Below are 22,893 nucleotides of genomic sequence, written 5' to 3'. Positions count from 1 at the left end.
AGGGGGTGCTGATGGTATGAAAGGGTTGTGTTTGTGATCACAGTATCTCTGCTAGGCATTCATGCACACTGTCAGGCCCTGATTCTTGAAGCCATGTCGGTTGCACTGGGAACATTTTGCTTAATAATGTTTTACTAAATATCAGCTTTAAGATGACACAATTACAAAGAATCCTTATCAGTCTTCTAAAAGTTTTGAAATTTGAAATAATGAATACCTATCTTCATTGATTTTTTTCCCAAAGATCCTCTTGACTCATTTAGGACCTTGTTTTGCTACCAATTAAAATTCAGGGGCCTAGAGAGATGGCTCAGCCATTAAGAGCACTTGCTGTGCTTGCAGAGTACCTGAGATCACCTCCCAGAACCCACATGGGGTAGCATATAGCACCAGGAGATCTGATGCCATCTTCTGGCCTCTGAAGGCAGGGCACTTATGCAGACATACACACAAACACATATAAACGTAATTGAAAATAAAAATATTTAAAACTCATGGCTTGGAAGATGTCTCAGTGGGTGGCAAGCAGTGGCTACAAGACTCTATGACTCGAGTTAGAATCCCCAGAACCTTTGTAGAATGGCGAATTTGCTAGCACATCTTTAACCCCAGTATTCCTATGGTGAGATGGGAAGAGGACACAGCATTTTCTCACCTGAAGTGTGTGGGCTATTGAGCCGGGAGTACAGCAGCAGAAACTAGATACCCTGCTCAAACAAGGTGGAAGGAGAGACAGATCCCCCCAAAAAGAGTTTCTAACCCCACATGCATGCCAAGAGGTGTGCACACAAACACATAAACACTCACTATGCACACATAAATTGATTTTAATGCAAGAAATTCAAAGTGTAATACAATTTTATTTATAATTTAAACTATATTTTTAACAGTTTTAATGAAATTAGAATATTTGAGACACTAATGGCTTCAAATCCTAAGGAAACAAACATGTTAACATTAAACTGTAGAAAATGTAGGTGGGAAACATTTCTCCAGTTTCAGTTGATCTGATGTTTTATCAAGAGACAAGGTGACAATGCCTTCAACACTCCTCCCTCTACAGAACAGGGTCCCACAGGGCCTCTCTGTCACTTTTTCTTTCCTTTCTTCTTCTTCTGTGAGTCTGAAGCTGGAGACTTCTTCTCTGTCTCTGCCTTCAATGCAGCCTCCTGAGCTGCCAAAGCTTCCAGCCTTAGGCGCTCGGCCTCTAATAACTTGTTTCTGTATTCTTCCCGGACATCAAAGATCTTCTGTCGGGCTTCATCTACAGAGTCCTATTCCAAAACAAAGCCCCAGCCAATCAGTTTTGCTGATAACAATGCATAAGCAGCAGGAAAATAAATATGTTTACCTTATCATTTCCTCATGCTAACACATTAATGGGAAACTCCCTGAAGATGAGACTGAGGTTTGTCCTTGACCATTTAGGAATACACAAACATGAAATTGTGATACAAAGCAAGTGAAATTTTTAATGCAGAATGAACGATGAAAGAAATATCAGTGCGATAAAAACAGAAAGGTAGAGCAATTGGTAGAGATTTTAGTAGATTAAGACTTTGCCTTAAAAGAGTTTAGGATCAACCTGTCCCTCACACAGCAATAGTGCTCTTCCCTTTCAAGTATAAGAACAAACCAGAAGCAAGGCCTTCTTTATCTATAGTATGTTCTCTAGGAGAGATGGATTTACAATTCATGCACATTTTATTTTAAAGTCTTATTATGCTTTCATGTTAAACAATAAAGAAAATAACTTAAAAAATAAAAACTAGGCATGATCATGCCATTAGTGCAATCAAAAAACTACTTCCCAATTCTTTCTCAGGCTCAAGATAACATTGCTCTCTGTATTAGATTTCTAGAATGACAAAGTAATAGCAACCAGGATGCTTAAGTAACAGAAATGCATCCTTTCTTTAGTTGGACAGTTAACGTCATCTTGAAGCTGTGAGTGAACATGTGGTTTGATTTAACCAATGAAATCTGAGTGAAAATAATGTGCTCTTCCTGGACAGAAGTGGCATGGTCCAACTGCCATGCTCAGTGTATTGTGGTCCTTTCCACTCTCAAAATAGTCACAGAAGAGTTTCTGCATATGATCTGTTTCAGCCTCACTCAGCATCTTAATAGACTAAGAAAGACCCACTAAACTGCATAAAACATGTGCCTAGGATGACAAATGCCAGAGCTTGGTGAGCTGAAGCCTCTGGAACAAAGCTGACTATTGCCTGTTTTTTTTTTTTTAATGAAGTATTGTTTATTTGATGTATTTCCATTTAGGTAAGTATTATCTTTGATTATGAGTTAATATTGGTAGGATGAAGTAACTAGAAGCAGTATATGTGCTAGACAAACAGCCAGAGGACGCACATAGACAAAAAAATGTGTCTCCCTTTTATAGAAAACAAGCTTTGCCAGATCTTGTGTTAATGACTGAAATAGTGAGGTTGATTGCTACCACAGAATCAAACAGCTTATCCACAATGACAGAGCCCTCTGGTTGCTAAGGATAGACCATATAAAAGAATGACAAAGGTGGACGTACCTAGCTAGATCGACAAGGGCTCTGTAGAAAGACACTGACTAGAAACAAGATGGTCTTCAGTGGGGTACTGGATATAGAGAGAGCAGAGGCAATTGAGCTTCAGATGGATTCTCAAGGTAGACTAAGTGGATTTTGATAATGGATCTCTGGTGAAGAGTGACAGGCAAGACTGTCTCAAAAGTTTTTGCTTTGTAAAAGAGAAATTGTGATTGTCATTTTCTAAGATAAAGAAAATGGTGAAGTAACACCCCCATCCTGAAATGAGAGGAAGGGCTAAAATTGCTACAATTAATATTTGGAAAGGTTTTGTTTGAAGTGCCTATTGAGCAAAAACAAAAAGAAATATCTAACTAGCATATTCCTCCACATCACCAAGCAATGCTGTGGTGGAGAATCTAGTATCACTATGGCTAAAATACTTAGAAAGTTTCAATAGCTGTCAGTCCTCTCTTTGTGTGTGTGTGTGTGTGTGTGTGTGTGTGTGTGTGTGTGTGCGCGCGCGCGCGCGCGCTTGCCTATCTCTCACTCTATATATGAGTATGTGTAGCATGTGTGATAGTGTGTCTATATGTCAGTGTAGTGTCTGAGTGTCTATGTGAGCATGTTTGAGTGTATTCCTATGTATGTTTGTTAGGAGATAAAAAGGAAAGCAATAAATCTCTGTCATGACAGATGGAAGTCATTCTTATACATTTACTGCATCATTACAATTCTCTCATAGTCTTTTGTTCAATTAATCTGTCTCCACTGCATAGACAGCTTTTCTTTGGAGCATGTCTACTTAAAGCTCCTCTACACTGATACAGGTGTGGCATGTGAGGGGGCGGGGGAGATAACATCCACCCACAGTGAAAAGTTGTGGTTTTGATCTATGATTTTTAAATAGGATTTAACCAAGGAAGCCTAATTATCTTCATCCCATTTCATTTTTGCATCCTAAAGTCCCTGGTACCAGCCTGCTGGTTCTGTGGGGCATCCTGTAGAGAGGCTTTGAGCAGATGGATAGATACTAAAGCATCTTCCCACAGCCAGCATTAGGTCTGCCTGTCTCAACTCAGGTAATGTAGTACTCACCCCATAATTTTATACATTCACAGTGTCTCATCTTCTCCAACATTCATGCCATGTTAAGACAGATTCCTATTATGATAGGCTAGTGGGATTTTCAGGAGTCATCCAGTGAAATGAGATATGTGAGTATATTCCCAGCCTCTCTGGGAGATAGTGAACTTTAGAATCAGATACTCAGAATTCTTTCTACTTAGATGTATAACTCTGCTTTCTTTTACTGTTACAAAGGAACCTTGCAGATGTGACTATAGGTATTTCTAGACTCACCCGCATCTCCCCATAGGTATCTAGAACCTCATCCTTTAGCTTAAATCGTTCTTCCTGATCGATGTCTCTAAAGCTAAGGATTCTGGACCTATACTGCCGGAACTGGTGGATTTCTTCTGCCTTCTGCATTGCTTGCTGCTTATTCAGTTCTTCTGTTTGCAGCACAGGTTCATCACTCGTTTTCCTTGATGTAAAATGTCAGATGAAAGAAGAAAATCATTTTTGAGAGTTTGAAAGTAAATGTTATTTCAGAATTCAAAGTAATTTAGAATTGTGTTAACAGTGTGCTATTAAACCAAACAGGAGAGATGGTGGAATAAAACATTTAAAAAGAAATGGGCTGGGTACTGGACACTGACTCATTGATATTTTAGAAGATACTATGGGAAACATCAGTAAACTCAGATACATCATTAGATAAGGTGACTGTGAAGTTGGTGTTCAAAACTATGAGTGACAGTAGGTTTTCCTTTGAAATTTATCCATTTCATAAGAGTGAGGCCTTATGAACACCTAGTATTTAGTTCTGAAGAAAATGCAACTTCATTAAAAAATAGTAGTGGGTATATATAGTATGAGGACTTTATGTAGGTTCAAATTATTTTTTTACAAAAGTCACTTAAACGAGTTGTTGATTAATGTATTACAATATTTGCCAAATTAAGATAAAGAATCATGCAGCTCTAAAACAGGCAAAATGAAAATATAATAAGAATTTAATTTCAACTTTTTGATTACTTAGCAACTGCCCATTGGGGATATATCTAAGATTCTATGAACACACTTGTCTACATTAATCATGTTTGCTGAAACTCACCGTACATAATGACTGAAATCCACAAATTCTAGTGCTTTTCGAATGAGTTGTGGAGATATTTCCAAAACTGTCTGAGATCGTGTATGGAGTACTGCTGAAAAGCAAAGAATACAGGCTTCCAGAAGTAAATAGATAAATAGCTACTATATCTCCTTCTGGTTGAAAACAATGTTTTGTGTTAGCAAATAACCCTGTGCTTTTGTTACAATTTTTAAAATACACTTATTAATTTTACTACATAATTATCCTCTGGTGTAAACTTGTCTATAGCAAAGTGAAAGAGGTTAAAAAAATGAATATGCACCATTAGAACAGTAACAAATTCTTTCCTAATTAAGTTAAATGAGGGAAAAATAGCCTCTTCCTTTAAATTACAAAGTTTCATTGTAAGCAAATTAACTGATTCAAAATTTAAAAAGCTTGAAAAACATCCGAAAATCATGCTGAGTGCTAGAGGAGTTGGAATTTAATTGTACTTCAGAGGCAGTTTTATACCTTCCACTGGATTGAACAACATATAAAGTAAACATACCAACAATGGTCAAAAGAACAACTTTTACTCCATGCACCCACAAGGAACCACAAGAACAGATTTAACAAAGAATTGAAGTCTTTGGATAATAGTGGCCTTTTGACTTTTCCAGGCCACTATGGCTTTAAAATAAAAATAAAGCATAATTTTCATGAAGAACAAAACAAAAAATCCTACCTCATTTGAAGGATGCAATGCAATACTTTTAAGACATTTGTATAATTCAAATGAGGTTCCTGGCCTTCTATAGTCAGTGTCTACCCCTCCAGGAGGTGTAGGCAGCCATTAATCTACATTGGTGAATATAGTTTTGTTTTCCTGGACATCTCCTATAAGCAGGAATGGGTTGGGTCACATGGTAAAATAATTGCAGTTAATCTCCTAAGGGACTTTTAAACCACAGTGTTCGTTTGTTTTGATGTGTTAGCACTTATAATGTATGTGTGGCGTGTGTGGTGTGGGGTGTAGAGGACGGCTTCTGGGTGTCAGTTTCACCTTCCACCTTAGTGAAGCAGGGTTTCTCTTATTTCTGTTTCTGTACATCACACTAAGGCCAGCTGGCCAGTGACCTTCACCTATGTCCACCTCCCACCTCCAGGAGCAGCAGGATTACAGATGCACAGCACCACATCTGACTTTTTAGTGTGGCAGTGAACTCAGGTGGTCAGACTTACATGGCAAGCAGGTACTTTACCCCCACTAACCCAACTCTAGCCCTCCTCCCAAAATGACTGTGATTAATATCATGATAAACATTGGAATTACAAAGAAAAAAATCTCTCCATTTCATTCTCTCTGTTTTCAATTCTTATTTCTAAGAGTAGTTCTGGATTTACAGCAATAGTGGAGTTATTCAGTTTAATCCTTCATAAATACACACATAACCTCCCCCATTGCCCATATTGCCCAATGGCCATCATCTCCCAAACACCATTGTTTACTTTAGTGTTTACTCTAGGTCTTATATATTGTATGGATAACTGTATGGAGCCTTAGATTGACATATCTTTGAGAGTACATCCGCTGACCCAGAAAGGCTCCATTCATAGCCCACTCAACTGCTGATCCTACTGATACCTTTCGTGAAGATAACAGTGTTGTCAGTATACAGTATGAAGTCTTTCCTGACTGCTCCCTTTAGTCACCTTTTCATACTTCATGGGTCATTTCTCAAATAAGACAAAGGCCATATGGATATCAATTGTAATACAACTGAACAGGAAAAATGTCAAAAGAAATATCTGTAAGGTCAGGAATGAGATAAGGATGTTTACTTTCATCACTTTCATTCAGCATACTCTGTCAGGCCTTACCAGAGCAACTGGGCAAGAGGAAGAATAACAACTCCTACCGATATTAGAAACTAACTATTTTGTCACTGTTAACAGATGAAATATACATATATAGAGAACTGCTAGAGCCAGCAAACTAGGCCACCAGCCTTCACCCTCATGCATTGATCTGGGAAACACTGTATGGCTTGTTGAGTTTTCACAGGCCTGTATTTCTGATTGACAGGTTGAGTTTGGCTCAGCTCCCTACTTTCTTGTCCTTCATTCTGTTTATGTGGTATATCCTACTTAATGATCTTTTGAACTATATTTACATCCTTGCTGTGAATCTGACTTATCATGGGAAATAACTTTAATGTGCTTTTGGATTTGGTTTGTCAGGGATTTTAAAGATTTATTTTATTTTAAATTATATTTGTGGGGGGGGGCGTGTGCGTGTGTGTGTGTGTGTGTGTGTGTGTGTGTGTGTGTGTGTGTGTGTGTGTGTGTGTGTGTGCATATTTGTGGACAGGGATGCATACAGAAGCCAGAGGTCAATAGATGTCTTCTGCTATGGCTGTCCACCTTATTTTTGGAGACATGGCCTTTAGCTGAACCTGCAGCTCACTCTTTCAGTAGACTCACTGGCCAGCAAACTCCAGGGATCCATGTTTCCAAACTGCCAAGCTGTAGAATTGCAGACCTGAACTAGGATCCTCCTGCTCCATAGCAAGCACTGTACCCTGAGCTGTCCCCCAGAATGTCCCACATCAATGTAAGCTGCATGTCCAGAGCTTTTTAATCCCCAACAACACCTTGGTATTTCCCTATTGTTAATTTTGGTGTCTTCCTTCCTACCTCCTGTTTTTACTTATGTGAGTCCTTCTCACTCCTTTTTAAAGGTTTGTGTAGGTATTCATTTATATTTTGATTTTTAGTTTCCACTTCATTTATTTCTGCTCTGGATTTTATTTCTCTCTTTTGTTCTCTCCTTCTCTAGTCTCAGTTCTCTAGTTCCGTGAATTAAAGTGAGGTCACTTTTTGAAGGTGACGTTCATCTCTATTGATGCCCCTTTCAGTCTTGGCCATGTCTTGATAGTTTCAATATGCTCTATTTTCATTTGTTTGAGAATAGTTTTTATAATACACATTTGCATTTTCTACTGTTTACATCAGGTCAGTATTCATGAAAGCAGGACCTAAAACATTTTTCTGATATAACTTCTTTTCCTCAGCCACCATTTGTGCTGTTTATTATTGGCATGTTTTTTTTTCTGTGTCAGAAGCCAACCAGTACAGTTTTCCAATTACTCCTCTCAAATCAATTTAAAAATTCAGAAATATGATTCTGATTTCTTCAAATGTAAATCTACACAATGACTTTTCTTGTGGGTCTGAATTACTTTCGGAGGTCATTTTCTCTTAATCCAGAGGGTAACCTTTGACAATTATTTTAAACTATCTATTCTATACTCACATCCATTAGTGTTTGTCTTCAGGAAGATGTACCAATTTTTTCTTAATCATTCCCCCTTATTAGTTTGCTTTTATTGATACTGAAAATTGAACTTAGAACTTGGTATGTGCTAGGCAAGTGCTCTACCACTGAGCTATACCTAACTCCTATTTTGGCTTAAGTTTTTAAGGATGTTTTTTACTGGGATAAAGAATTCTTAGTCAATAGTATTTTCTTCTAATTCCAGCATTTGCAGCAGTAGGCCTTGTTTCAATGAGAGAGCTCTAGATTAATATGCCAGGGAACCATGCTGTGGTGCCAGCTGTGACAATGTACTTTTTTTTTTTTATGAGCTGTGTATATTGTTATTTCAAAGACGAGTGTATGCCTCACCTTACCAGCAGACTAGAACTCACCAATATTCTCCTTACGCACACTCACTTCTCTCTCTTCCTTCGCTGCCGCCCCTGCCGTCGTTGTCGTCGTCGTTGTCGTCGTCGTCGTTGTCGTCGTTGGCGCCGCCGCCGCAGTTGCCGCCGCCGCTGCCGCTGCCGCCGCCGCCGCCGCCGCCGCCGCTGCCGCCGCCGCCGCCGCTGCCACCACAGGTGTTTTGCTCTCTCTGCTTGTGCTTTTTGTCGTATCCCCGGTGTTCTTGGGCCCATGCCATTTCTTCCACATCGAACTTGCCACTGGGGTTGGTGGCAGTTCTTTGGAGTCTTCCTCTTTCCCCGCACTTCCTGCTACTTCTCCTATAGCACAATGTATATGTTCCTGAAAAAACTAACTTGCACTCTGTGAAGTCTCATGTAAACAAATCTAAAAGGGTTTGCCTGTAGGAGCCCAGATCTGGAGGACACATTCCAAAGCTTTGCTGTGCCTAACCAGGGCATGGGCACCCTGCAGCATCTGGGATGCCAAAGCACGATCTGCCTAGTGTAGGAATGAATGTACAGTGAGCCTGGAAGTCTCTTGGAATATGAAAGCCACATAAAATCAGAGACTTTTAAAAACTTGAACAATATTGACAGAGGTGAGATTTTTAAGCATTGGGACCACTGTATACAGACAAGGCAATTCTCTGAATCTTGACACGAAATTGTCTTAAAATACAATTGAAAGGGGTTTTTACTTGTGAAGACCCTAAAGCTGGGAGGATTTTCCTTAGAAGTGATTCTAATAGTGGCCATGAAGAAACCATAAAAGCCAACATTAAAACTTCACATTAGCCATGCTTATCTCCTATTTATTCATCCATTGGAGGTGATCTACTATATTCAGATTTGAAAGAAATGCAGGATTTGGGATGTTAATTGCTCCATGGAAGCCTAAAGCAGTGGTACTTGGGTATAGTCAGGCATCTATGAGAAGACAAATGGTTCAAAGAAGAGCCAGGTCTGCATGCTTGCAGGGTCTCCTGTTTGTCATGAACTTAGAAATATTACTGAGAATTTCTCCACCTTGGAGATTGGTATTAAAATGCCAAATAAAACACAGTTTGTCTTCTGTATCTCTAGGTTTTATAGCCATGGATTCAGTTAACTAACCAATGATCAAGAATTTGTTAAGGCAAAGTTGGAGAAATGGCTCAGTGTTGAAGAGCACTGGGTGCTCTTCTAGAGGACCCATATTTGACTCCCAGCACCCATATGATAACTGTCTATACCTCTAATTTCAGGAGATCTGATTCTGTCTTCTGGCCTCCTTGAACACCAGACACACATGTGGTACATAAACATACATTCAGGAAAAACATACATACACATAACATAAGAAATTAATGAATTAATACAACATCTAAAACATTTACGGTTAAAGGATGGCAGGTGCCCATGGGGGAGGGGTAAAGTAATGCTTGCTATGTAAGTCTAGTGATCTGAGTTCAACTCCTAGAATCATGTAAAGGAGAAAACTGACTCCATAAAGCTACCCATCCTCTGTATGTGTAGTGTAGTGTGACAGCCATCCTTATAGCATGCACATGCACAAAGCATAATAAATACTAAGTAATTTAAAATATATAGTCTAATGTTATTATACTGCATAGTTAGTTCTATGTTAGTTTTATTTGTAATGAACAGACATATATGCATACATATTGTTTGCCTCTATATTCTCTAAATGATATAGTATAACAGCACATACACTGAATTGTGATTATAAGAATTATAAGGATAACTTAAAGCATGCAAGAGAAAGTGCATAGATTAAACACAAAGACATCACCATTTCCTAGAAGGGTCTAGAACACCTGTGCATTTTGCTATACATTGTAGGTCTTGGGACAGATAACCTTTGGACACTGGAGTCAACTGTAATTTGCATTTAAGAAATGCAAGTCATCAAGCCATGACAATCTTCATGATGGCTATTCTTGTTATGATGACTTATTTTATTATTCTTATTTTTATTCGTATTAAGAAGGTGCCAGGTTTATACTGCCTCCAATTCCATATGACAATCATCACACTGAGTAAACATATTTCATCTCTGGTTTCATCTTTTTCTTATCTTTTCTCCTTTCCAAGACAGGGTCTCCTGTAGCCCAGGCTGGCCCTGAATCCACTATTTAGCTGAGGATGGACTTCTGAGCCCCCTGCCTCTACCTCCCAAATGCTGGAATTATAGGTGTGTGCCATCATACCATATCCTTCAACTTTACTTAAGGAAATCACTTCTGCTTATATGTAGAGAAAGGGCATGTGAGTCTTAGATGAGAAAATAGTACAAGGGACTTGATAATTGAAAGTCTATTTGTGTCCTGATGTGCAGCCCCATGGCCCTTCACAATCCCGAGGACTAGAAACTCTGAAATAATCCCCTGTCACTAAGGAGGCCCCACTAAATGCCTGAGCAGCTGGTTGGCCTCCACTGACCTTCGTCTGAAGTTTTAGTTTGGCTCTGGGTCGCAGACAAAGTCTCTTGGTTAGCCACATCTGATGGCTTCTTAATGAACTGGTTGAGGTACTTCAAACGGGCCTGTGAAGCCTGGAAGACAGATGGCAGCCTGTGAGCTTGTCGAAAAACAGCAAGTGGTGTGGACCAAAGTAAGCCAATGGTGCTCAGAGCAAACAGAAGATGAAAAAGACAAATAAGGACCTTAGACAGGGCCAACTCCTCATTAACTAGACTAAAATTCTGAGCCCTCTGTGATTTTGACATTTTGTATATTATGACAGAGAACAAGGAAGAGGTGGAGCAGGACCCACCATGCTAAGCCGATATGCACAGCATGTTATCTTAAATCCACTTGTTTCTGAACCTTTTTTTTTTTTTAATCTGCCTCAGTACCCTGAATTAGGGCAAGGAAAACCATAGATTAAAAACAAAACAAAACAAAAAACTGTTTCACTATAAGGTTGTGGTTCTCAACCTGTGGGTCACTATCCCTTCAACAAACCTCTATCTCCAAGAATAGTTAGTAGCAAAATTACAGCAATGAAGTAGCAATGAAAATAATTTTATGGTTGGAGGGTCACCACAACATAAGGAACCATACTAAGGGGAAGGAGGGAGCGTGCGGTAACAGCATTAGGAAGGTTGAAAAACATTGCATAAGAGAAAGGTAGGACAGGTATTTAAATACCACAAGGGGGCAGCACATACTTTTTTTTCCCTGAAAATGCTTGTAGGAGGGAAACATACGTTAAACACTTGCATGCTCTCTTACTTGAGGCTACATGCAGATCTAGCCCTGTATGACTATGTAAAAAAGGGGGGGAGGGAGTTTCACAGTTTTGGCATACCTCATGTCACAATCCAGTTAGTATATAATTCCAAATCCTACACCTAAAAGAAATCCTGTGTGGCTTCACCCACAGTACTCATCTCTCAGACCACATCTACCAAGGAAGAGTAAGAAAGAAGAGCCTTTCAGGTGACCTTGATAGCCCTCCCGGGCTCAGTTGTCTCCCAAGCTTGCTTCATGGCTCTTATTTCATCTGTCCGGTCTGTGTCTTTCTTCACGTCAATATAGTCCGAGTCGCTGTGTTCAGAAACCAGCCTCAAAACCCAGTAGGGTTTGTTTGGATCCTCTTGCTGAGGGTGAACACTGGGTACTGGCTGAGGGGGGAGGAAAGTTTTTAAAAATGAATGCTTTTCTCTCCTAGAAAAACTCTAGGATTCACTCCCTAAACTGTGATTTCACTGTTAGCTACTTACTGTAGAGAAGCCAAATCATAATTTGCATAAGATTTGTAGAAGAACACTCGATATTCTTTTTCACAGCATCAATAGCAAATGGAATAAATAGCATAAAAGTTTATCAGCTGGTGAAGGGACAACTTACAGCATGTATCACTGTTGGGTGCTGAGCACTGGATAAAAATAAAAGTCTGCTGTACACCACCATGTGGAAGAAAGCTACAGGTGAATATTTTAGTAAAACAAGTTAAACACAAAAAGTTCAGCTCATGTGAGGCATTTGCTTGAATTCTGTGACTGGCAAGAATAGCATGGTGAGCCTTTTCCACCGACCGATCCACAACGAGGTGAATGATTCTCTGCTCTTACCCAACTCCCGTCCAAAGCCCCATTCACCCTGATCTCCCCTGGTCTGCACCTGCTTGGGGTAGACCTGCCCAGGCAGGGAGGAGCTCCCTGAATCTGGAAACATCCCACTCTTCCTTCCCTTTCCGCCGACCGATCCACAACAAGAGTGAGGAGACTACCAGGAGAGGCAAGACCATCCAGAGCTCCGGACATTGAAATTCTGGTCCACACACATTGGGTCACAAGAAGAGATAGAGAGACCCCTCCTGAACCCACTGGAAGAAGATATGGGAAGAAGACAGAATAAGAACTCACTCAACAACAAAAAGACCAATATACACCACCAGAATCTTGGGACTCCACTCCAGCAAGATCTGAAAAGCCCAACACAAAGCATGAAGAAGAGATGGACCTCAAAAATTATCTCAGCAAGATGATAGAGACCTTTAAAGAGGAAACAAGAAAATCCCTAAAAAAATAGAAGAAAAAGCAAGCAAAAAATTACATAAAATGGAGGAAAAGACAAACCAAAAAATTCAAGAAATAAACAAATCTCTTAAAGACACTAAAGAAACCCAAGAAAAATCATCCAAAAAAGTGAAGGAAGCTCTTGAAACAGTTCAAAGCATGAAAGTTGAAATAGACACAATAAAGAAAACACAGAATGAGGCAATGCTGGAAATGGAAATGCTGGATAAACAATAAGGAACTAAAGATGTGAGTATAACTAATAGAATTCAAGAGATGGAAGAGAAAATCTCAGCTATTGAAGACTCCCTAGAGGACATACATTCATCAACCAAAAAAACCCTCAAGTCCAACAAATCCTTAACAAAAAAATATCCAGGAAATATGGGACACCGTGAAAAGACCAAACCTAAGAATAGTAGGTATAGAAGAAGGTGAAGAAACACTGCTCAAAGGTACAGAAAACATATTCAACAAAATCATAGAAGAAAACTTCCCCAACCTACAGAAGGATATACCTATGAAAGTACAAGAAGCTTGCAGAATGCCAAACAGACTGGACCACAAAAAGGAGTCCCCCCACACAATACATAATAACAAAACACAAAATCTACAGAATAAAGAGAAAATATTAAGAGCAGCAAAGGAAAAAGGCCAAGTAGCATATAAAGGCAAACCAATCAGAATCACACGCAACTTCTCAATGGAAAGTCTGAAAGCCAGAAGGTCTTGGATAGATACCCTACAAGCACTAAGGGAGCATGGATGTCAACCCAGACTACTGTACCCAGCAAAACTTTCAATCACTATAGATGGAGAAAACAAGATATTCCATGACAAAAACAGATTTAAACAATACATATCCACAAATCCAGCACTACAGAAGGTTCTGGAAGGAAAACTCCAACCCAACGAACATAACTACACTCACAAAAACACAGGCAATAGATAATCTAATTTTACCAAACACAAAAAGAAACAGGAGGGCGAAATCCAAACACAATGACACAACCAACAATAAATCCAAAACAAACAAGAACCAAAAAACAATGGACATTACTATCCCAAAGTCAATGGTCTTAACTTAAACTAAAAAGATATAGGCTAACAGAATGGATACAAAGACAGAATCCATCCTTCTGCTGTTTACAAGAAACACACCTCAACTTCAAAGACAGGTGTTACCTCAGAGTAAAAGGATGGGGAAAGATTTCCCAATCAAATGGGCTCAAAAAACAAGCTGGGGTAGCAATCCTAATAGCTAACAAATTAGACTTCAAACTAAAATCAATCAAAAGAGATGAAGAAGGACATTTCATATTCACCACAGGAAAAGTCCATCAAGATGAAGTCTCAATCCTGAACATCTATGCCCCAAATATGAAAGCACCCACATTTGTAAAAGAAACATTGCTAAAGTTCAAACCACACATAAAACCACACACACTTATAGTAGGAGACTTCAACACTCCCCTTACATCACTAGACAGGACCGCCAGAGAGAAACTTAACAAAGAAACAAAGGATCTAACAGGAGTTATGACCCAACTGGGTTTAACAGATATCTATAGAACATTCCATCCAAACACAAAAGAATATACCTTCTTCTCAGCACCACATGGAACCTTCTCTAAAATTGACCACATAGTTGGCAGCAAAGCAAAACTCCAGAGTTACAAAAGAATTGAAATAACCCCCTGTATCTTATCAGATCACCATGCTTTAAAGCTAGAATTCAACAGCAATACAAATTGCAGAAAACTTACAAACACATGGAAAATGAATAACACCCAATTGCACCATTCCTGGGTGGAGGAAGAAATAAAAAAAGAAATTAAAGACTTCCTAGAATTTAATGAGAATGTAGACACAACATACCCAAACTTATGGGACACTTTGAAAGCAATGCTAAGAGGAAAGTTCATAGCACTAAGTGCCCACATGAAGAAACTGGAGAAAAGTCACATTAGCGAATTGACAGAACAACTGAAAGCTTTAGAGCAAAAAGAAGCAAACTCATCAAGGAGGAGTAGACGCCAGGAAATAAATAATCAACCTGAGGGCCGAAATCAGTAAAGTAGAAACTAGGAAAACAGTACAAAGAATCAATGAAACAAAGAGTTGATCTTTGAGAAGATCAACAAGATAGACAAACCTCTATCCAAACTAACCAAAAGGCAGAGAGAGAGCATGCTACTTAACAAAATCAGAAATGAAAAGGGGGATATAACAACGGACACTGTGGAAATCCAGAGAATATTCAGGTCCTACTTTGAAAACCTGTACTCCACAAAATTCGAAAATCTAAAGGAAATGGACAGTTTCCTGGATAAATATCACTTACCAAAATTAAACCAAGATCAGATAAGCAGTTTAAATCCACCTATAACCCCTAATGAAATAGAAGCAGTCTTCAAAATCCTCCCAACCAAAAAAAGCCCACGGCCAGATGGCTTCACTACAGAATTCTACCAGAAATTCAAACAAGAGCTAATTGCAGTACTCCTCAAACTGTTCCGCACAATAGAAGCAGATGGGATATTGCCAAACTCTTTCTACCCGGCTACAATCACTTTGATACCCAAGCCACACAAAGATATGACTAAAAAAGACAACTACAGACCGATATCCCTCATGAACATTGATGCTAAAATACTCAATAAAATATTGGCGAATTGAATCCAAGAACAATATCAGAAAAACCATCCACCAGGATCAAGTAGGCTTCATCCCAGGGATGCAAGGATGGTTCAACATACGAAAATCCATCAATGTAATCCACCATATAAACAAACTGAAAAAGAAAAACCACATGATCATCTCACTAGATGCTGAAAAAGCCTTTGACAAAATCCAACAACCCTTCATGATAAAGATCTTGGAGAACAGGAGTAACAGGAATATATTTAAACATGATAAATGCAATATACACCAAACCAATAGCCAACATCAAGCTAAATGGAGAGAAACTCAAAGTGATTCCTCTAAAATCAGGAACAAGACAAGGCTGTCCACTCTCTCCATACCTCTTCAATATTGTACTTGAAGTTCTTATTGCTCTAGCAATAAGACAAGAAAAGTAGATCAAAGGGATACAAATTGGAAAGGAAGAAGTCAAACTTTCACTATTTGCAGATGACATGATAGTCTACATTAGTGACCTGAAAAACTCTACCAGGGAACTCCTACACCTGATAAACACCTTCAGCAAGGTAGCAGGATACAAAATTAACTCAAGAAAATCAGTAGCCCTACTATATACAGATGATAAATCCAATGAGAAAGAAATCATGGAAACATCACCTTTCACAATATACACAAGCAACATAAAATATCTTGGGGTAACGCTAACCAAAAAGTGAAAGACCTGTACAAAAAGAACTTTGAGACTTTAAAGAAAGAAATTAAAGAAGATACCAGAAAATAGAAAGATCTCCCATGCTCTTGGATAGGTAGAATTAACATAGTAAAAATGGCAATCCTGCCAAAAGCAATCTACATATTCAACGGAATCCCCATCAAAATCCCAACACAGTTTTTCACAGACATTGAAAGAACAATACTCAACTTTATATGGAAAAATAAAAAACCCATGATAGCCAAAACAACTCTTTACAGGGATCTTCTGGAGGCATCACCATCCCTGACTTCAAGCTCTACTATAGAGCCATAGTTCTGAAAATAGCTTAGTATTGGCATAAAAATAGACAGATAGACCAATGGAATCGAATTGAAAACCCTGATACTAACCCACGCACCTAAGTACACCTTATTTTTGACAAAGGTGCTAAATCTATAGAATGGAAAAAAGATAGCATCTTGAACAAATGGTGCTGGCACAATTGGATTCGGACATGCAGAAGATTGCAGATAGATCTATACCTGTCACCATGCACAAAACTTAAGTGCAAAGGATAAAAGATCTCACCATAAATCCAGCCACACTGAATCTTCTAGAAGAGAAAGTGGGAATTACCCTTGAACAAATTGGCACAGGAGACCGAATCCTGAACATTAAGCCAGTAACACAGACACTGAAGTCTGCAATTAATAAATGGGACCTCCTGTAACTGAGAAGCTTTTGCAAGGCAAAGGGCACAGTCGGTAAGACAAAACAACCACCCACAGAATGGGAAAAGATCTTCACTGATCCCACATCTGACAGAGAACTGATTTCCAAAATATATTAGGAGCTCAAGAAGGTAGTCAACAAAACACCAAACAATGAAATTAAAAAGTGGGGTGCAGAACTAAATAGAGAATGCTCTACAGAGGAATCTGAAATGGCTGAAAGACACTTAGAAAGTGCTCAAAATCCTTGTCCATCAGAGAAATTCAACTCAAAACAACTCTGAGATACCACCTCACACCTGTCAGAATGGCTAAAATCAAAAATACCAATGACAATCTACGCTGGAGAGGATGTGGAGAAAAAAGAACACTCCTCCATTGCTGGTGGGAGTGTGAACTTGTAAGACCACTTTGGAAATCAGTATGGCGGTTGCTCAGAAAAATGGGAATCAGTCTACCTCAAGATCCAGCAATTCCTCTCTTGGGTATATACCCAAATAATGCATGTTCATACAACAAGGTCATATGTTCAACCATGTTCATAGCAGCATTGTTTGTAATAGCCAGAACCTGGAAGCAACCTAGATGCCCCTCAACTGAAGAATGGATAGAAAAAATGTGGTATATTTATACAATGGAGTACTACTCAGCAGAAAAAACTAATGGAATCTTGAAATTTGCAGGCAAATGGATGGAACTAGAAGAAACCATCCTGAGTGAGGTAACCCAGTCACAAAATGACAAACATGGTATGTACTCACTCATACATGAATTTTAGACATAGAGCAAAGGATTACCAGCCTATAATCCTCTTCACCAAAGAAATTAGGAAACATGAAGTACTCTAGGGGATAAATGCATGAACCCCACAAATTGGAAGTGGCATGAACTCCTGACCTAATTGGCAGCATGAGGGTAGGGGAGAGGGAGCTGCCTGAATGAGAGCAGGAGAAGAGGAGGGGAGAAGAGGAAATGGAGGAGCAGAAATATTGAGTTGGAGGAAGAACAGAGTAGAGAGAGCAGGATGAGAGATACCATATTAGAGGGAGCCATTATAGGTCTGAGGAGAGATCTGGCACTAGGGAGACTTCCAGAGATCTACAAGGATGACACGAACTGACAATCCAGGCAATGGCGGAGAGGATAATCTAAACGCCCTTCCCCTAAAATGAGATTAATGAGTACATTTTATGCCATCCTAGAGCCCTCATCCAGTGGCTGATGGAAGCAGAGACAGACATACACAGACATACACTGAGCTGAAATCTGGAATTTAGTGAAGAGAGGGAGGAATGAAGATCGAAGGGGTCTGTGCCAGGTTGAAGAAACCCACAGCAACAGTTGGCCTGAACAAGGGAGACCACATCGACCCTAGGTGCTGTCTGAGACCCCTGAACATGGATGTCAATAAGGAGGCCTCTGCACTCCAGGGAGCCTCTGGTAGTGGATTAGTATTTTTCCCTGGTGTAAGAAGGGACTTTGAGAGCCCATTCCACGTGAAGGGATACACTTTGGCCCTGGACACATGGGGAAGGGCCCAGGCCCAGCACAGGAAGATTTGGTGGACTTTGCCGAGCCCCCATTGAGGGCCCTACCCTGCCTGGGGAGTGGTGGGTGGATGGGGTGGGGGAGGAGGGATGGGGGTGGGGAGGGAGAGGGAGAAGGGACTGCATGTGAAATAAGCTTGTTCCCTAACTTGAACAACAACAACAACAACAAAACAAAACAAAACAAAACAAAAAACCAAATACAGAAAAAAAAAAAAAAAGAATAGCATGGTAACTAAAAGCAGGTGGACAGTTCCCTGGAGCTTTGGTGCACGGGTGACAAAATGAGCAGCAACAGGTCGGTGAACATAATCTACAACCTTTACCTTGAGATACATGGTGTATGTACTTGCAGAAGTCAATGAATTGTACAAATATGAGTTGTGCCTTCAGAGCTGTGGCTGTGTCTCAGTAGATAAATCGTGATGCTCATAAGGTAAAGACTGGACCCCCCCCCCCAGCCAACCAGCTAGCAATGAGTTCTAGATTCAGCTGAGGGGCCTAGCCTCAATGAATATTGTGGAAAGTGATCCCTGAAGACTCCCAACAGTAATTCTGGGGCTCTACAGATACATGAACAGATGTACCCACATGCATGTGCACATGCAGACATATTCATGCACACAGTATGCACATGAGAGAAAGAAAAAGGTGTTTAGGCCCATCACTTTATGCCATCTTAAAATTATACACAGTAAAGCCTAAATCAGGCTGATGGTTGTTGTAGTTTGTTTTGTTTTTTGTTTTTTGATTTTTTTTTCCTGTTGATGTGAAAAATGCCATGACTGAAAGCAACTTGGAAAAGAAAGGGTTTATTTCAGACTTTATTTTGAGGTCCATGGCTGGAAGGAAGTCAGGATGGTAGCTCAAGCATACACTGAAGCAAAAAGCATGGAAGAAGGCTGATTACTGACCTACGCACTGGCTCATGTCTGCTAGCTTTCTTACATATTTCAGACTCACTTGCCTAGGGATGGATGGGGCTGCCTACAGTGGGCTGGACCTGTCATCAAGCATCAAAGATGATACAAGTAATTATCCAATTGACTTCCCAAGGGACTCTATGCTGTATTAGCTTGAAAGTAAAAACACACCAGTGAAAAATGCCAGAGTGCTTGCTGCCAAACCTGATGCTCTGAGTTCTGTCCCCAGGGCAAATAATGGTAGAAGGAGAGAACTGGATCCACAGTTTGTACTCTGGCCTCCACATGTGCACCATAGTACTGATGAGTGTGTACACACACACACACACACACACACACACACACACACACACACACACACACACACACACACACACACAATGTTTAAAACTTTTAAATAAAATCTAAATGATACTTATGGACACTCACAGTGTCTTCAAAAACTGTGAACAAGACACTTGACCATTTCTGGCTCTGAATGCACTTGCTACAGATTGGCTTTAGAAGTGAGCAGTACTTCAAGGTCTATAGAACCACTTGCAAGAACTGTGGGGAGAAGAAATGTGTTTTGACTTTTACATATGAGAAATTCATTCCTGAACAATCAGAGAGGGAGAGAGACCCTTATTCTCAAAATAACCTTTCTGCCAATTTTTCTCCTAGAGTTTCCATTTACTATGCTGGCATATATGCTTCCCTGTTGATGTGAGATGCCCCATGACCAAAAGCAACATGGAAAAGAGTTTCACAGTTAACTGGCTTTGAGTCAGGAGGCTCTGTAAGTGGGATCTTCCAGGCCCCTGCCAGGTAAGTTCAATGTTAATGCTGGTGTGGTTGCAAAATACATCCTACATGATGAGGAAGAGGAGAAGGCTGAAGCCATTAAATAAGTTTTCTTTTAAAATTTGGTTTCATTATTACCCAGAAGACCTTGCTTCCTACATGATTCTCTTAGTATTTTAATGAGAATGAAGTCTCAGATGGAAATTTCTCTCTTACTTTTGAAGCCTAGAGTTATAGCTTTACTTTTGTTTTTGTTTTTGTTTTTGTTTTTGTTTTTTCGAGACAGGGTTTCTCTGTGTAGCTTTGGAGCCTATCCTGGCACTCACTCTGGAGGCCAGGCTGGCCTTGAACTCACAGAGATCTGCCTGCTTCTGCCTCCCGAGTGCTGGGATTAAAGGCGTGCGCCACCAACGCCCGGCAAGCTTTACTCTTTAAATGGCTCCAAAAGTGAGTTGACACAGAACTTTTCCAGTGTCAGGTTTTGACTGACAGAGACCTAACTGTCAAGGTGCTGAAGGACAAATCTGTGGATCCAACCAAACTTGTTTACTTCAATGTTCTAAAGGGAACAATACAGCTAAGAAACAAGATCTTTCAAATGGAAATAGACAGGGTTTCTCACTTCTGGAGTCTGGGATGGTGAGTTCTCATTTCTCCCTATTGCTTCATCCCTTACCATCCCGAGGGACAGCAAGTGCCACCAGAATCTTCTGTTCATAAGGAAATCACATTTGACCCACCTGAGGTTCAAAGCGAGGTGCTTGCTTTTCCTTGGCCAACTTCTCTTTCTCCGCTGCCTTCTCCTTGCCTTTCCTTGTTGTTTTGGAAACTCCTACAGATTTCTGCCCTTCACTGGTAGCATGGAAGTCTGGGCTTCCTACGGTAGTTAGTTCTTCGTGTTTCTCTGTTGAGTTAAAGAGACATGAAAATGGAAACAAGTGAAACCCAACATGACAAGACAAATTCCCATAGAGACATGGCAAGCATGCTTCATCTACAGAGGTCAGATTATTTTCCTTGTAAGCAAATAAACAAATGTTTCATAAGAGCTGGTCAAAATTCTTTTAATAAAATTAAGATGTCATTCATACAGCATCAACTCAACAGTTGTATATAAAGCAGTGGGCTTTAGAATATTAAAGTTATGCAGCCATCAGACACTAGCTATCATGTTTGCCATCTGGGTGCCTTTTATTTCATACACTGCATAGATACACGATTCATCTATGCTGTAACCTTTACTGTTATTTCCTTCCTTTTGACTGGGGATTAATTTTCTTTTCTTTCTCCAGCTTTGCAGTTTGTTCTTTTTAACAGATTTATTTATTTTATATGCATGTGTGTGTGTGTGTGTGCCTGAGTGTGTGTGTGTGTGTGTGTGAGAGAGAGAGAAGAGAGAGAGAGAGAGAGAGAGAGAGAGAGAGAGAGAGAGAGAGAGAGAAAGAGAAAGACTTGCGTATATGTGTATATAAGTGCCCCCAGACATAAGAAGGCATCAGATTTCCTGAAGATGGAGTTACAGGCAGTTGTGAGCAACCATGTAGTGTTCAGGCTGAACCCTGGTTCTCTGCAAGGGCAGTAAGTGTTCTTAGCTCTGAGCCATCTCTCTAGACTCCATTTATCAGGTGTTGGTGATATTTTTAGTGTAGACCACTATGTTAAGACAATGTTGTTTTCTATACATCTATAAAATCTCCACATTCATCTCTTATTGGTTTCTAGTTTTCTTCAGTTGTGATCAGAGAACCTAGCTGTATTGTTTCTATACTTTGACATTTGTTTAGACTCGTGGCTCTGCTTCATCTGCTAGCATTCTTCAGATGTTCCAATGGTTATGAGAAGAACATGTGTTCTGATGTTGCAGAGTAGAGAATTCTGTTCTCAGGTTGGGTTGCCATAGTATTCAAGCATTTTATAATCCCACTAATTTTTTGTTTAAATTTCTTTCCAATCCTTAAAGTGCAGTATTTAAATTTCCAACTAGCTGTAGAGTTGGCTATTTCTTCTTTCAGTACTAGTTTTACTGAATGCATTTTAGACACTGATGTTAGGTTCATATGTTTATAATGTTTTTGTTTTGTGAATATGTGGTCTCTTTAGCATTATAAAATAACCAGTATACTTGTTTGGGACTTTAAAATGTATTTGTGACTATTCTAGTTTTATCTGGATTACTATATGTAATGTGTGCTCTAGTCTTGTGTATTAAAACTGTTTATATATTTGAAATCAAAGGATGCCCCTCTTATAAATATATAAATATATACAGTTGGAACATGTTTTATAGTAAAGCACATTTAATTTACAATAAATATAATTACCCAAAAGGGAGGATTTATGTCTGGTATTTGGATATTTATTTGACTATGTATTTCATCTTTCAGTTCCTCTAATCTTGTTACTACATTCTTTTGCTTCAAAACCACACTTATATCTGTAGCATTTTAACTTTCTCAGCATTTTGTTTATTTTCTATTCAGTTTTATTTTCTCAGTGATGTTTCTGAATAAGGTTATAATTAAAAATCTTTTTTAACAATTAAGTTTGAATTGATACCATTTTAATCTCAATAATATACAAAGACCTTTGCTCTTGTGTTCCTTTCCTCTTGATGGAACATTTCCTGTATTCATGTTGTGTCCTTTAAATCTAGC

General features: G+C 39.4%; 1 protein-coding gene across 1 annotated transcript in view; it reads right to left on the bottom strand.

The window, feature by feature from the left end:
• Positions 1 to 987: 987 nt before the first annotated feature.
• The window catches only part of Adgb (androglobin), a 122,181-nt gene continuing 100,275 nt past the window's right edge, over positions 988 to 22,893 (bottom strand). The window contains exons 31-36 of the mRNA XM_035438765.1: positions 20,980 to 21,143; positions 11,839 to 12,018; positions 10,833 to 10,944; positions 4,701 to 4,794; positions 3,884 to 4,067; positions 988 to 1,274 (exon numbers count right to left, since the gene is read on the bottom strand). Coding sequence (XP_035294656.1) covers positions 1,089 to 1,274; positions 3,884 to 4,067; positions 4,701 to 4,794; positions 10,833 to 10,944; positions 11,839 to 12,018; positions 20,980 to 21,143 — 920 coding nt within the window. The 3' untranslated portion in view covers positions 988 to 1,088. The remainder of the gene's footprint in view (positions 1,275 to 3,883; positions 4,068 to 4,700; positions 4,795 to 10,832; positions 10,945 to 11,838; positions 12,019 to 20,979; positions 21,144 to 22,893) is intronic.

This window comes from Cricetulus griseus, chromosome 2, assembly GCF_003668045.3.
Source record: "Cricetulus griseus strain 17A/GY chromosome 2, alternate assembly CriGri-PICRH-1.0, whole genome shotgun sequence".
Lineage (NCBI taxonomy): Eukaryota > Metazoa > Chordata > Mammalia > Rodentia > Cricetidae > Cricetulus > Cricetulus griseus.
This window is presented reverse-complemented; position numbering and strand designations above follow the sequence as displayed.